The sequence below is a fragment of the Oncorhynchus mykiss genome, chromosome 11 (genome assembly GCF_057628025.1).
Source record: "Oncorhynchus mykiss isolate SJ-2025 chromosome 11, ASM5762802v1, whole genome shotgun sequence".
NCBI lineage: Eukaryota > Metazoa > Chordata > Actinopteri > Salmoniformes > Salmonidae > Oncorhynchus > Oncorhynchus mykiss.
The window spans coordinates 36,077,885-36,092,289 of record NC_143032.1 but is presented as its reverse complement, the minus strand read 5'-3'; the positions used below and the strand labels follow the sequence as shown (position 1 = coordinate 36,092,289).

At 43.8% G+C, this 14,405-nt stretch overlaps 1 protein-coding gene across 8 annotated transcripts in view; it reads left to right on the top strand.

Annotated features, from left to right (window-relative positions):
* LOC110535624 (phosphatidate phosphatase LPIN2) overlaps positions 1-14,261 on the top strand; it is a 36,558-nt gene extending 22,297 nt beyond the window's left edge. For 2 of the 8 annotated variants that reach the window (XM_021620736.3, XM_021620735.3), the window contains exons 3-20: positions 3,793-3,888; positions 4,093-4,409; positions 4,591-4,707; positions 5,133-5,268; positions 5,480-5,960; positions 6,363-6,465; positions 6,612-6,799; positions 7,054-7,147; positions 8,344-8,413; positions 8,494-8,577; positions 9,078-9,175; positions 9,575-9,722; positions 9,953-10,101; positions 11,147-11,233; positions 11,740-11,892; positions 12,345-12,459; positions 12,550-12,653; positions 12,843-14,261. In XM_021620736.3, the coding sequence (XP_021476411.3) occupies positions 3,793-3,888; positions 4,093-4,409; positions 4,591-4,707; positions 5,133-5,268; positions 5,480-5,960; positions 6,363-6,465; positions 6,612-6,799; positions 7,054-7,147; positions 8,344-8,413; positions 8,494-8,577; positions 9,078-9,175; positions 9,575-9,722; positions 9,953-10,101; positions 11,147-11,233; positions 11,740-11,892; positions 12,345-12,459; positions 12,550-12,653; positions 12,843-12,987 (2,685 nt within the window). In that variant the 3' untranslated portion in view covers positions 12,988-14,261. Of the gene's footprint in view, positions 1-3,792; positions 3,889-4,092; positions 4,410-4,590; positions 4,708-5,132; positions 5,269-5,479; positions 5,961-6,362; positions 6,466-6,611; positions 6,800-7,053; positions 7,148-8,343; positions 8,414-8,493; positions 8,578-9,077; positions 9,176-9,574; positions 9,723-9,952; positions 10,102-11,146; positions 11,234-11,739; positions 11,893-12,344; positions 12,654-12,842 lie in introns of all 8 variants that reach the window. The other 6 variants (XM_090189965.1, XM_021620737.3, XM_090189964.1 and 3 more) reach the window with 3 other exon arrangements.
* Positions 14,262-14,405: the final 144 nt, after the last annotated feature.

Genomic DNA, 14,405 nt, shown 5'->3' with positions numbered 1-14,405 from the left:
TGGAAGGAAAGGCGGCCAAAGGAAGTGTTGGCTTTGGGGAGGACCCGTGCAATATACCTGCTGGAGCGCCTGCTACGGGTGGGTGTTGCTATGGTGACTAGTGAGCTGAGATAAGGTGGGGCTTTACCTAGTAAAAACTTACAGATGTCCTGGAGCCAGTGGGTTTGGCAATGCATATGTAGTGAGGGCCAGCCAATGAGAGCATACAGGTTGCAGTGGTGGGTAGTATATGGGGCTTTGGTGATAAAACGGATGGCACTGTGATAGACTACATCCAGTTTGCTGAGTAGAGTGTTGGAGGCTATTTTGTAAATGACATCGCCGAAGTCAAGGATTGGTAGGATAGTCAGTTTTACGAATGTATGTTTGGCGGCATGAGTGAATGAGGCTTTGTTGCGAAATAGGAAGCCGATTCTAGATTTAATTTTGGATTGTAGATGCTTAATGTGAGTCTGAAAGGAGAGTTTACAGTCTAAACAGACACCTAGGTATTTGTAGTTTTCCACATATTCTAAGTCAGAACCGTCCAGAGTAGTGATGTTAGTCGGGCGGGAGGGTGCAGGCAGCAATCGGTTGAAGAGCATGCACTTAGTTTTACTAGCATTTAAAAGCAGTTGGAGGTCACGGAAGGAGTGTTGTATGGCATTGAAGCTCGTTTAGAGGTTTGTTAGCACAGTGTCCAAAGAAGGGTCAAATGTATACAGAATGGTGTTGTCTGTGTAGAGGTGGATCAGAGAATCACCAGCAGCAAGAGCGACATCATTGATATACAGTGCCTTGCGAAAGTATTCGGCCCCCTTGAACTTTGCGACCTTTTGCCACATTCAGGCTTCAAACATAAAGATATAAAACTGTATTTTTGTGTGAAGAATCAACAACAAGTGGGACACAATCATGAAGTGGAACGACATTTATTGGATATTTCAAACTTTTTTAACAAATCAAAAACTGAAAAATTGGGCGTGCAAAATTATTCAGCCCCTTTACTTTCAGTGCAGCAAACTCTCTCCAGAAGTTCAGTGAGGATCTCTGAATGATCCAATGTTGACCTAAATGACTAATGATGATCAATACAATCCACCTGTGTGTAATCAAGTCTCCATATAAGTGCACCTGCACTGTGATAGTCTCAGAGGTCCGTTAAAAGCGCAGAGAGCATCATGAAGAACAAGGAACACACCAGGCAGGTCCGAGATACTGTTGTGAAGAAGTTTAAAGCCGGATTTGGATGCAAAAAGATTTCCCAAGCTTTAAACATCCCAAGGAGCACTGTGCAAGCGATAATATTGAAATGGAAGGAGTATCAGACCACTGCAAATCTACCAAGACCTGGCCGTCCCTCTAAACTTTCAGCTCATACAAGGAGAAGACTGATCAGAGATGCAGCCAAGAGGCCCATGAGCACTCTGGATGAACTGCAGAGATCTACAGCTGAGGTGGGAGACTCTGTCCATAGGACAACAATCAGTCGTATATTGCACAAATCTGGCCTTTATGGAAGAGTGGCAAGAAGAAAGCCATTTCTTAAAGATAACCATAAAAAGTGTTGTTTAAAGTTTGCCACAAGCCACCTGGGAGACACACCAAACATGTGGAAGAAGGTGCTCTGGTCAGATGAAACCAAAATTGAACTTTTTGGCAACTATGCAAAACGTTATGTTTGGCGTAAAAGCAACACAGCTCATCACCCTGAACACCATCCCCACTGTCAAACATGGTGGTGGCAGCATCATGGTTTGAGCCTGCTTTTCTTCAGCAGGGACAGGGAAGATGGTTAAAATTGATGGGAAGATGGATGGAGCCAAATACAGGACCATTCTGGAAGAACCTGATGGAGTCTGCAAAAGACCTGAGACTGGGATGGAGATTTGTCTTCCAACAAGACAATGATCCAAAACATAAAGCAAAATCTACAATGGAATGGTTCAATAATAAACATATCCAGGTGTTAGAATGGCCAAGTCAAAGTCCAGACCTGAATCCAATCGAGAATCTGTGGAAAGAACTGAAAACTGCTGTTCACAAATGCTCTCCATCCAACCTCACTGAGCTCGAGCTGTGTTGCAAGGAGGAATGGGAAAAAATGTCAGTCTCTCGATGTGCAAAACGGATGGAGACATACCCCAAGCGACTTACAGCTGTAATCGCAGCAAAAGGTGGCGCTACAAAGTATTAACTTAAGGGGACTGAATAATTTTGCACGCCCAATTTTTCAGTTTTTGATTTGTTAAAAAATGTCCAATAAATGTCGTTGATTCTTCACAAAAAAATACAGTTTTATATCTTTATGTTTGAAGCCTGAAATGTGGCAAAAGGTAGCAAAGTTCAAGGGGGCCGAATACTTTCGCAAGGCACTGTGTGTGTGTGTGTGTGTATATGTATGTATATATATATATATACACACACACACACACACACACAGAGAGAGAAGAGAGTCGGCCCGAGCATTGAACCCTGTGGCACCCCCATATAGAGACAGCCAGAGTTCTGGACAACAGGCCCTCTGATTTGACACACTGAACTCTATCAGAGACGTAGTTAGTGAACCAGGTGAGGCAGTCATTTGAGAAGCCAAGGCTGTTGAGTCTGCCGATAAGAATACAGTGATTGACAGTCGAAACCCTTGACCAGGTCGATGAAGATGGCTGCACAGTACTGTCTTTTACCGATGGCGGTTATGATATCATTTAGGACCTTGAGCGTGGCTGAGATGCACCCATGACCAGCTTGGAAACCAGATTGCATAGTGGAGAAGGTACGGTGGGATTCAAAATGGTCGATGATCTGTTTAGTAACTTGGCTTTCGAAGATTTTAGACAGGCAGGGCAGGATGGATATAGGTCTATAACAGCTTGGGTCTAGAGTGTCTCCCCCTTTTGAAGAGGGGGATGACCGCGGCAGCTTTCCAATCTTTGGGGATCTCAGACGATACGGAAGAGGTTGAATAGGCTAGTAATAGAGGTTGCAACAATTTTGGCGGATCATTTTTTAACACAAACACAGTCAAGGAGGAGGCTGATGAACTCGTGGATACCATTTTTACATCTCTGTGTCCAGTAGGAAGGAAGTTAGAGGTAGTTTCGCAAGACAATGCTAACTAGCATTAGTGCAATGACTGGAAGTCTATGGGTATCTGCTAGCATTGGCTCGCGGAACTACTTGTAACTTCCTTCATTCTGGACACATACACATGGTATCCATGAGTTCATCTGACTCTGGGGAAGTAGATAATGGGCCTCATTACCAAAATCACAAAGTATCCCATTAAGCTTAACAGTAAACACTATGATGTACTGCAGGCAGGTCATCTGTTGGCCCAGTTTGCATTCAGGAACCATAGCATAGTGTTAGCCTAAAAAAAAAATGTTATTTTGAGCTTGCAAGCACACAATAATAATAAGTAGGCCTATGCCCAATATCTAGAGTGGTCTTGCTGAATTAAGCAAGCACACTATAACATTGTTTATTAATGCCTTGGTTTGTTACTGGATGTTATTGTAAAGTGTTGTTTTGAGAATGTTTGATAAATTCAGTCATACCTTCTCATGTGGTTACCAGGCCTCAGTTAAACGGCAGTTTCGCCTAATAATTCAGTTGCATCTTCCAGTTAGTACACTACCGGCTGTGTACAGTATATCAAGCATCTTCGAATAGGAGTGCCCCCTCCCCTGTCCATGTAATCTTATGGGCAAAACTGATCCTAAATCAGCACTTCTGGTCTGAGATGCTTGATACCTATGGCCCCAGAGTTCCTCCATAAATCGGTGGCTGACCTTTCCATTACCTCTGCAGATTGACATTGAGATCAATGGAGAACCAGTGGAGCTGCACATGAAGCTGGGGGACAACGGAGAGGCCTTCTTTGTTCAGGAAACGGAGCAGCATAATGTGAGTTTTTTAATTTTTTTATTGGTCAACCACTGTTGACATAGCTTATTACTGACTATGTATCCCAAATGGCACCCTATTCCCCCCAAAAATGCACTTATTTTGATCTAAAGTAGTGCACTATGTATGGAATAAGGTGCCATTGGGGATGCATTCTATAACGTAAACTTGTGACTCGTCTCTCTTTTTGTCACCCCATCCCAGGAGATCGTCCCTGCCCACCTTGTGACTTCGCCTATCCCGACAGAGGAGGCTCTGTGGAGGGGCAGAGAGTCTAGAGCTGGAGGGTCGGGTCTGGAGGGTGGGCTGCAGCCCCCTCAGGGGTGCTCAGAGGACCCAGCCTCCTCCTCTGCCACCCTCCCCCCCCCCAGCACCACAGCAGGGAAAAAGAAGAAGAGACGCAGGAGGAAGCACAAAGCAGATCCCCGGAAGGAGGAGCAACAGACCCCTACTGCTTGTGGGGAGGAGGTCTGTGAGCTGAGCTCAGACGATGAGCACGGTGGCACACACAACAACAGCAGGTAAATCCATGGAAGTTTGGGTACCTACAAAATGGCACCTTATTCCCTACATGGTGCACTGCTTTTAGCCTATGGGAATAGGGTGCAATTTGGTATGTATTCTGGGTCTGGGTGGGTCTGCTCTGCATAGTGTGTAGTGTTAACCCTGCGGTTAATGGTGTGATGTTCTTTACCTCCTCAGGGCCTCTTCGTTCTCTACAGTGAAGGACACAGTGGAAAACAGGCAGCACCCCACCCTCCACTCTCTGGACAGATATCCTTTCTCTGATGGAGACTGGTCTACCGGCGGCAGCCTCAGGTATGACCCCCTCAGTCAGTCAGTTACTTATTAACTTCTTATTCAAATATTTACACAGATCATACACACAGACAGGATCATTGGAGATTTTTGGTTTCTTAGGATTTGACGTAACCGATACTAGGGCTGGGGAGTCAATCCAAGGCACGTTGTGGGGCAGCGCACTGGACAACCGTCAATGCACCTTTTAAAGGCGCAATGTCTCTGACGTGATGTTGGCTCAAGCAAAAATGACCTTAAAAGGTGTGTTGCCGGCTGTCCAGTTTGCTGCTCTGTAACATGCCTTGGTATCAATCCTGGCCCTAGGTAGATTTAAATTGAAGTGCTACGACAAACGTTTAAAAAAACGGCCTGTAGAGCTGTGTATACATGTCCTCTTGTGTTCAAAGTGAATGTATTGGGAGTTTTTTTGTTGTTGATTTCAGCAGATCCTCAAGATCCCTGTCCGAGCCCATGTCTCCAAAGAGCGACTCTGAGCTGATGGTGAAGTCATCAGAGAGCATGCTCAGAGCAGAGTCACACATGCAGTGGTCCTGGGGAGAGTTCCCAGAATCCACCAGGGTAAGGCCTGGGTCTTGCGTCTCAAATGGCACCCTATTCCCTATATAGTGCGCAACTTTTGAACAGAGCCCATAGGCCACTATTGGGAATAGGGTGCCATTTGGGAAGTATAGACTGTATGTCCTCCATCTCAGAGATGGAAACATGCCAGAATTGTCATGACATGAATATACCCATTCCCACTTATTTCATATTGTCTCTCTTTATCCAGGTCTGTAAGAAAGAGCGCTCGGAGCTGACTAAGACGGTAACTATAACTCCATCAGAGAGCACCCACTTCAGGGTCATCTTCAGCTCTGACGCCATGGGGGTGGAGGCAGGGGGCATCCACAACACTCTGGACCCTGTGTGTGGACCTGCCATCGTCAAACCAGAACCCCGGACTCCCAAACAAAGTGCCCTCCATAGCTCCAAACACCACCCACCCGACTCTCTATCTGAAACCCATTGTCCCCCCCAACCTGAACTGTGTCCCTTCAAACTAGAGCCAGGTGCTCTCACAGCAGAGCCCTATCCCAACCCCACCCCCCTTCTGCCCAAGCCTGAGCGTAGGGCTCGTTGGACCTCCACTCCCCCCAGTGTGCTTGGTTCCAGCCGGAGGGACAGTGGCTCTGCTGCCTGTGCGGCCAGCCGCATGGCCGGGGACCTGGGGCCCATTGGCTCCAAGACTGACTCCCCGTCCAAGAGGAGAGGTACTAATTGTGCAGTGCAGTGCAGAAATTACTTATTCATGAGCTCAGACAGTGTTATTGACTAACGTTACACCCAGACAGTGTTTGGTAGAGCAGTGTTTTAGAATACAATAACAGGAAGGAAGTGGTTTGCTTTGAGGTCTCAAATGGCACCCTATTCTCAATATAATTAACTACATTTGACCAGGACCCATAGGGCTCTGGTAAAAAGTAGTGTGCTATAATAGGCAATAGGGTGCCATTTAGGATGTACCCTCCGTCTGAATGGGGCTTTACAGAATGCTTAGAGATTTCCCAGAAGTGAAAAAGGTGAACAACAGTATTTGTGAATCGTTTATAATGTTTATACGAATGTGAACGTTGATGATTTTTGTGAATGTTGACGGTTTCTCTGTGACGAAGGTGTGAGAAAGAGGAGTCAACACCAGGGTCCTGAGGATATTTACCTGGATGACCTGAACGCTATGGAGCCTGATATTGTTGCACGCTACTTAGGTCCCAAGAGGTAACTCATCATGTCTTTCATCGCATGTATTGTAGCCCTATTCCCTTTATAGGCACCCCGTTCCCTTTATAGTGCACTACTTTTGACGAGGGCCTGTATTCTGTTGTAGTGACTGACCAGTCTGTGGTTATGTCTGTGTGTTGCAGTGAGTCCGAGGCGGTCCCTAAGCACTGGGTAGAGGTGGGCCGGCGCGATGGGTCCCAGTCTCCCCAGTCTGTGGGCAGTGCAGCGGCCGACAGCGGGACCGATTGTCTGTCTGACTCGGCTGGGGATCTACCAGATGTCACCCTGTCTCTCTGTGGAGGGGTCGGAGAGAACTCTGAAATCTCCAAAGGTAAGGTTTCCTACTCTGTGTAAGTGTTACATTATAGTGACTAGTGCTGTTTCCCAAATTGCACCCTATTCCCTAGTATAATGCATTGCATTTGACCAGGGCCTGTAGGGAATAGGTTCCATTTGGGATGTAGCCTAGGACCTTGATAAGTACGCAAATCATAAACTAGTACACTATTACTCACTAATGCCACAAATAATAATAAGACTTATGATAATAGTGATGCAAATGCTTAGATTTTTTTTTTATTGCAGAGAAATTCATGGAGCACATCATCACATATCACGAATTTGCTGAAAATCCAGCAATTATTGACAATCCCAATTTGGTGGTTAGAATTTCAAACCGGTGAGTCGTTACAGCCGTCACACTCATACTAATTAATCTTACTACATTGTACTAATTCTTAGACTATGACATTTTGAACAGAAGATCACAATTAGATTTCCTTGAACATGAAACTTATCACAATTATTTGTATTACACACATACAATATACTTTATATGGACTTAGTTTGCAAAACATTAAGAACACCTGCTCTTTCCATGACATAGACTCACCTGGTGAATCCAGGTGAAAGCTATTGATGCCACTAGTTAAATCCACTTCAATCAGTGCAGATGAAGGGGAGGAGATAGGTTAAAGAAGGATGTGTAAGCCTTGAGGTAATTGAGACATGGATTGTGTACGTGTGCCATTCAGAGGGTGAATGGGCAAGACAAAAGATTTGTGCTTTTGAATGGGGTATGGTAGTAGTTGCCAGGCACACTAGTTTGAGTGTGGCAAGAACCTGCACCCTGCTGGGTTTTTCACGCTCAAAAGTTTCCTGTGTGTATCAAGAATGGTCCACCACCCAAAGGACATCCAGCCAATCTGACACAACTTTGGGAAGCATTGGAGTCAACATGGGCCAGCATCCCTTTGGAACGCTATCGACACCTTGTATCCTTGCCCCGACGAATAGAGGCCGTTCTGAGAGAAAAGGGGGTGCAACTCAATATTGTGTTTTATACACGCCATATTTATAAATGCAAAATGTGACAATTTCTAAGATTACTGAGATTACAGTTCATATGAGGAAATGTTTAATCAGCTTCTTGATATGCCACACTTGTCAGGTGAATGAATTATTTTGTCAAAGGAGAAATGCTCACTAACAGGGATGTAAACAAATTTGTGACCAAAATCTGAGAGAAATAAGCTTTTTTTTGTTGGTTTTTGTATGGAACATTTCTGGGATCGTTTATTTCAGCTCATGAAACATGGGACCAACACTTTACATGTTGCCTTGCATTTATATTTGTGTTCTGTGTGTATATGTACACACTGAGCAAAGCTGTCATCAAGTCAATGGGTGGCTACTTTGAATAATCTCAGATATAAAATATATTTACATTTGAACATCCTTTTGCTTACTACATGATTCCATATGTGTTATTTCATAGTTTTGATGTTTCATAGTTTTGATGTTTTCAAATGTTTCCAACTTTTGACTGGTACTGTTTGATTATTTATTTATTTTATTTATTTATTTATTTTACAGATATTACAACTGGACATTGGCAGCTCCGTTGATACTGAGTATGCAAGCTTTCCAGAAGAACCTGCCCAAGGTAGATCACAAGTTATGCATTAGAACTGTATGTTCTAACTTCAACATTCTGTGCGTGTACTCATAAATACTTAATCTCAGGCCACAGAAGAGGCGTGGGTGAAGGAGAAGATGCCTAAGAAGTCTGGCCGCTGGTGGTTCTGGAGGAAGAGCAGCGTCAAACAGGTAGGAAATGCATCCCAAATTGCACCCTATTCCCTATATAGGGGTTCTGATCAAAATGAGCGTACTACATAGGGAATAGGGTGCCAATTGGGACGCAACTACAGGGTGTTCTTGCAGTACGCTTTAGGTCCACTGGTATTGATACTTTGTAGTTCTCATAGTGAAATTGACCCTAGCTGAACTACTTTCTGGATACTATGCTTCGTCAACTTGAACAGATGGTTCATGGTGTTCCCCCTCTTTTTCTTCATGCCTCTGTTTGTGTGGGCAGGAAATAGTTTCCATGTGAATCGCATTGGATTTGTTTTAATTTCCATTGTAAATGAGCCTAATCAAGTCAGAATGAGGAGAACCATGTGCTCATTGTACTGCATGACTATAGGAAGGAGTTTAATGTAAAAATGGGCAGTAATTACACTATAAATCATTGAATAAATACTCAAATCAATGTTGATATGATGATCCGTTATGGGGTAATTAATGTCTGCTCCTCTCACCAGTCTTCAGAGGCCAAGCTGGACAGACAGGAGTCCCTGTCAGAGACACACAGAGACACAGAGAGCCCTGTCCTTGATCAACAAAGTCCAGCAGTCCCACAGTGAGTCAGCCCAGCACCACCCTGTCTGTCCCCCACCACCAGCCCTGGCATTGTTTCACAAGGGGAAGCCCAATTAGTCACACACTGATGTCACCCTCCTCACCCATATTCTTGACACCAACAAATGACAAACTGGATTAGCTCTGGGACAGTAACTCATCGGAAGTCCCCCTGAGAACATGCATGAGGCACCCGGTTCAGAAGTCTCATCAGCATTTTGTCTTTCAGTAGTAAATGAAGCTGAATGACAATTCAGATTGTTGGGACACTGCCCTCTAGTGGCAACATATACAAGTTCTACTCACTCAACTACTCACATCTTTACTCATATTAGTTTAACCTTAGACTGTTTTTAGGAAGTCTGATGTTGAAATGAGGTTGTTGTTATTTGGAATGCAGGCAGAAAGCAGCAGCAGACTCCTCCAGTGATGAAGAATCTAAAGAGCTGAATGCACTGGTACCTACTGAGTGTGTGCAGACAGAGATTTCAGCACCAACCGGATCACACTCCTACAAGAAGTCTCTCCGCCTCTCATCTGACCAGATAGTAAGAGCCACGTTCATAACTTATGAAGTTATATTACCACAGAGTTGGACAGAGTGCACATCGCTGCATCCTTGCCATAATGGCTTCTCGGGCAGCGCCATTGAAGGCTTTTGGGGGCAAGTACACCCTCTCTCCTAATCTGTATTATAGCACCTGTCAATACCCAGCAGATATTTGGAAAACCATTTGCTGTCACTGTCACGCACCACTTCATCTCTGTCTTCTCATAGGTGAGTCTGAAACTGAGGGAGGGGCCTAATGACGTCACCTTCAGCATCACCACTCAGTACCAGGGCACGTGTCGCTGCGAGGGCACCATCTACCTGTGGAACTGGGATGACAAAGTCATTATCTCCGACATTGACGGGACCATCACCAAGTAAAGTGGCTTTCAATGCTGTTGAACTACATTACCAGTGTTACATTCCCCAATAAGAAAACAAAAATACTTTCGCTCAACAGAAAAATGGTACAAACATGAGCCGCGGACAACCAAAACGAAACAGGTGGGGTTTTAAAATGGGTTCTGAAAGGCATACAAGTGGGTGCCTACTGACTGCCGGCCAAGCAAACTTGAGTAGGGTCTTAATCATAGAGATAGAGAACTCATTTTTACATCTGTGCCATTATAGCGTCTGGGACAGCATGGCCAGCGCCATTGAGGCTAGAACCCATAGGAATCCCCACCCAGTTGACTACTTTAAAATGGCAGAAGCCTTCAATGGCTCTGCCCATGCTAAAATGGCTTTTTGGCCACTTTAAAGCCTCCATCATTCTCTATGGTCTTAACACACCAACCATGGACACCCACTAGATTTTCCCAGTAACAGACAAGCTAAAACAAAAGTAAACCCACACCAACTTGGGTTAGGGACTGAAAATAAATGTGTAGCCAAACAACCAAACAGGGGAGATGCAAGATAAAAGGCTTTGTTTATCAGCTTAAAGAGAACGAGCTAAAAAAAATAGCACATGTGAAACCTCTTCTGACTAACGAGGACGACAAGTGCAACCCATCCTGATCAATGAGTAGGATTCCAATCGGAGCGTGCCACACCCACACAGAATCATCCTTCGAAATTCACTTTGAGAGAAAAACCAAAAGCCTATAACACCACTCAATGTCAACTCCTACTGTCTGAGGCTGTGTCCCAAATGGCACCCTATTCCCCTCTTAGTGCACCATAAGGCCCTGGTCAAAACTAGTGCACTATATAGGGAGTTGGATTAAGGTCCTCTCCTGATCTTTTAATCTCACAGTTTGTTTGTTTGATACTGGAGGTCTGTCTGGTAATCAGATCATGATTACACTTAATTAATCAGTTCTTAAGTTATTATTATAATCCTGTAAGGCATTCACACTAGCTAATTCCTCCAGGTGGTGAATCTCGTTTTGAAGCCTGACAAAATGCTTATTTTCTTAGGTCAGATGTGTTTGGCCAAATCCTCCCTCAGCTTGGAAAAGACTGGACTCATCAAGGCATCGCTAAGCTCTACCACTCAGTGCATGAGTAAGTAGGCCCCAGGCCAGTGGCTGTATGTGTAAAGTGTCTCAGTGAGAGTACTGATCTAGGATTAGGGCCTCTATTCAATCTGTATCGTGGAAGTTCAGCTTTAAAAAAAAAAAAGCAAAGGCAATGTTCCCACGTTAGCGGTGGCTGCATTCAAGTTAAACGCTGTGTATATTGGAAATGACTTTTACATTTCTATTGCGCAATCTGTAACGGTTCAGCTATCCAGACTGAATAGAGCCTGTTCTTATTTATTATCTGAAAGGCGAAACTGATCCTAAATCAACTCTCCTACTCTGAAGCATTTGATACATACGGCCCCAGAGCTACCGTTTCTGACCTTCACCACTTATGCATGACTATTCACATTCTTGTTCCACATAAAAATAGAAATAAATTCCAGTAGCTCAACAATTCGAGTGAGTGGCTAGGATAATGATCCAATGTAGGCTCTATATGCATGTTGAGGTTGCAGTTACTTCAGTACGCATGTCTACTGTCTTCAGGAATGGTTACAAGTTCCTGTACTGTTCGGCGCGGGCCATCGGCATGGCCGACATGACCAGAGGGTACCTGCACTGGGTGAATGACCGGGGTACCATCCTGCCTCAAGGACCCCTCATGCTCTCCCCTAGCAGCCTCTTCTCTGCCTTTCATAGGTAAAACTGACCTTTCCTTTCTCACTTGGTCAGTCTGTTTATTATTGTAATACAGTCATATAGTTTAGTATAAAGATGTATAGAAACTGCTTCTCCAGTAGAAATGCGCAATCAGGTCAATTGAAATGGGTGATGTCATGGCGACGTTGCCTAGCTAAGTTCATGTGCAGAAACACGTCATTGGGTTTAACGGTTGTCTCGGAGCCGAACTGCGCATGTGCAGGCCGTCATGTCAAAGGCACTCCTTTGACGGTCAATGTACACAGTCCAGGTGGCCATTTGATTAATTTTCCAGCATCTTATGGCTTGGGGGTAGAAGCTGTTGGGCATCTGGGTTTAGAAACTCTGATACAGTTATGATGGTGTTGCAAAATGGGTTGATTTAAACATTGTAATAGTCTTGTAATATGCTTACATTTCAAGCATTTTATTTTACCTTAAACTTCTTTAAGGGAGGTAATTGAAAAGAAGCCAGAGAAGTTCAAGATTGAATGCCTCACAGACATCAAGAACCTCTTCTACCCAAACACACATCCCTTCTATGCAGCCTTTGGAAACCGAACAAATGTAAGCTTTGTTTTATCTTGTAATTATATACCTAATTTTGAATATCAGAATAGGGGGACTGTTAAGATGACTCTTCCATTTTTGGCTCAGGATGTGTTTGCCTATAAGCAAGTGGGTGTCCCTGTGTGTCGGATATTCACAGTCAATCCCAAAGGAGAGCTCATCCTAGAGCAATCAAAAGGCAATAAAACATCGTAAGTAGCTACTTTGCAGGTCTGTTTATCTGTCTGTATGTCAGTTGTGTGGGTTTCTTTGGAAGTATTTGGCTCCGGCGTAAATTACCTTCAAAGTCAAGTGCGGTGCATTTGTTGACCATGTGCCTTTGAATTCCGACCTTGGTCAGTAAGTAACTGTTATCTAACCCCTTGCCTGTCTCAATGTAGGTACGGCCGACTGAGTGAACTGGTAGAGCACGTTTTTCCTTTATGCAGTAAGGAGCAGAGCGCCACCTTCAGTTTCCCAGAATTCAGTTCTTTCTGCTTCTGGAGACAGCCAATCGATGACGTCTGTCTTGAGGAGCTGCTCTGAGACAACCAATCACTGAAGTCGGTCTTCAGGAGCTGCCCTGATTCTGATTGGACAATTCCCACAGCTGTGGTATTATTTTCATGTATTAAGGTAGTAATTAACAGACACTTTGGTACGGTAGATAAACTTTGTTTTTTGGATGAAAAAAAAAAAATCACTTGAAATCAACCTCAAATCGGCATAGGCAATATTGTGTGTTGCGTGATAATTTCATGGCTCTTTCCGTGATTGCTTGCACTTCCTTAATATCAGCTTTGATGACTGTATACTATGCGTCTGCTGATGCTGATGCTTACTCAATTGTTTAGTGCTCCCCAGGTACAAAAGCACTCGTGAAGATATCAATAAGAACTGCCTCACATAATACACATAGGCATACATTCTAACAGACTGTACAGCCTTACAATGTGAAGAGAAAGAAGGCCAGCTTAGTTGTAAGGTTAGGTGATTATATGGCTTGAGTGTTAATGCTGACTTTTCACTTCTCATTTGGTTCAGTCTGCTTATAATTATAACAGTTATGTTGTTGCAATATGGTTAGATGTTAATTTGGAGAATCACGCTGCTTGGAAAGGCCTTAACTTACAGTGCATGCTAAGCTTTAACTGAGATTGTTCTCTGAGCTGCCAGTGGAACTGGCACAAGTCTTAATTGGTAGAGATGTAATATATCTGAGCTGGCTCAATGTTTAAGACATACGGACAGGTAGCTGTAGTCAGGTTAAAGGTGAAGGAAGCACTTTCTAAAGTGTAGATGTTGCTCACACACACACACAGCACGGGAGATTTTGGATGGAGACGGACTAATTTGCACTGAAAGCACAATTACAGTATTATGTTGAAACTTTTAGCCGACATTTTATGGGTTACCTTTACAATGTTTATGAAATGAATTCTTCTTCATTGGATATATTTCTGTTATAGCTTGGGTTAGTCTTGTATATTTGGAACTAAAATGTAGGTTTAGTTTGGCATCCTCGTTTGGCTGTTGTATGTGATGGTGTTGCAGAGTTCCTCGGTAAAGATGTCATTCTTTCTATGAAAGAGCTATTGTGTGTGTGTGTGGAAGAGTTATACACATCCTAACGCTCTGGTATTTGTAGTTATTTTCAGCAGCTGCTTGGATCGTGATCAGTGTATCTGTTAAGAGATTCATTTCCCACTTCTCACTCTTTCCAATCTCAAAATGCCTTTTTGCGTCTGTCACCGTGTACATTGAAGTGTGTGTTTTGGGATACGAATGGTTACCACAAGAATAAATACATTTGAAGATTCCATGCAGATGTCTGGTGTGAGTTTTAGAAAAGCTCTTCATCTAGCTAAACGGCTCTGTTAAAAACACAGCGTGACATTTTGCTCCGAGACCTTCGTCGGATAAAGATGTGTTAGAATGGAGAGTGTGGCACCAACTTCTGATAC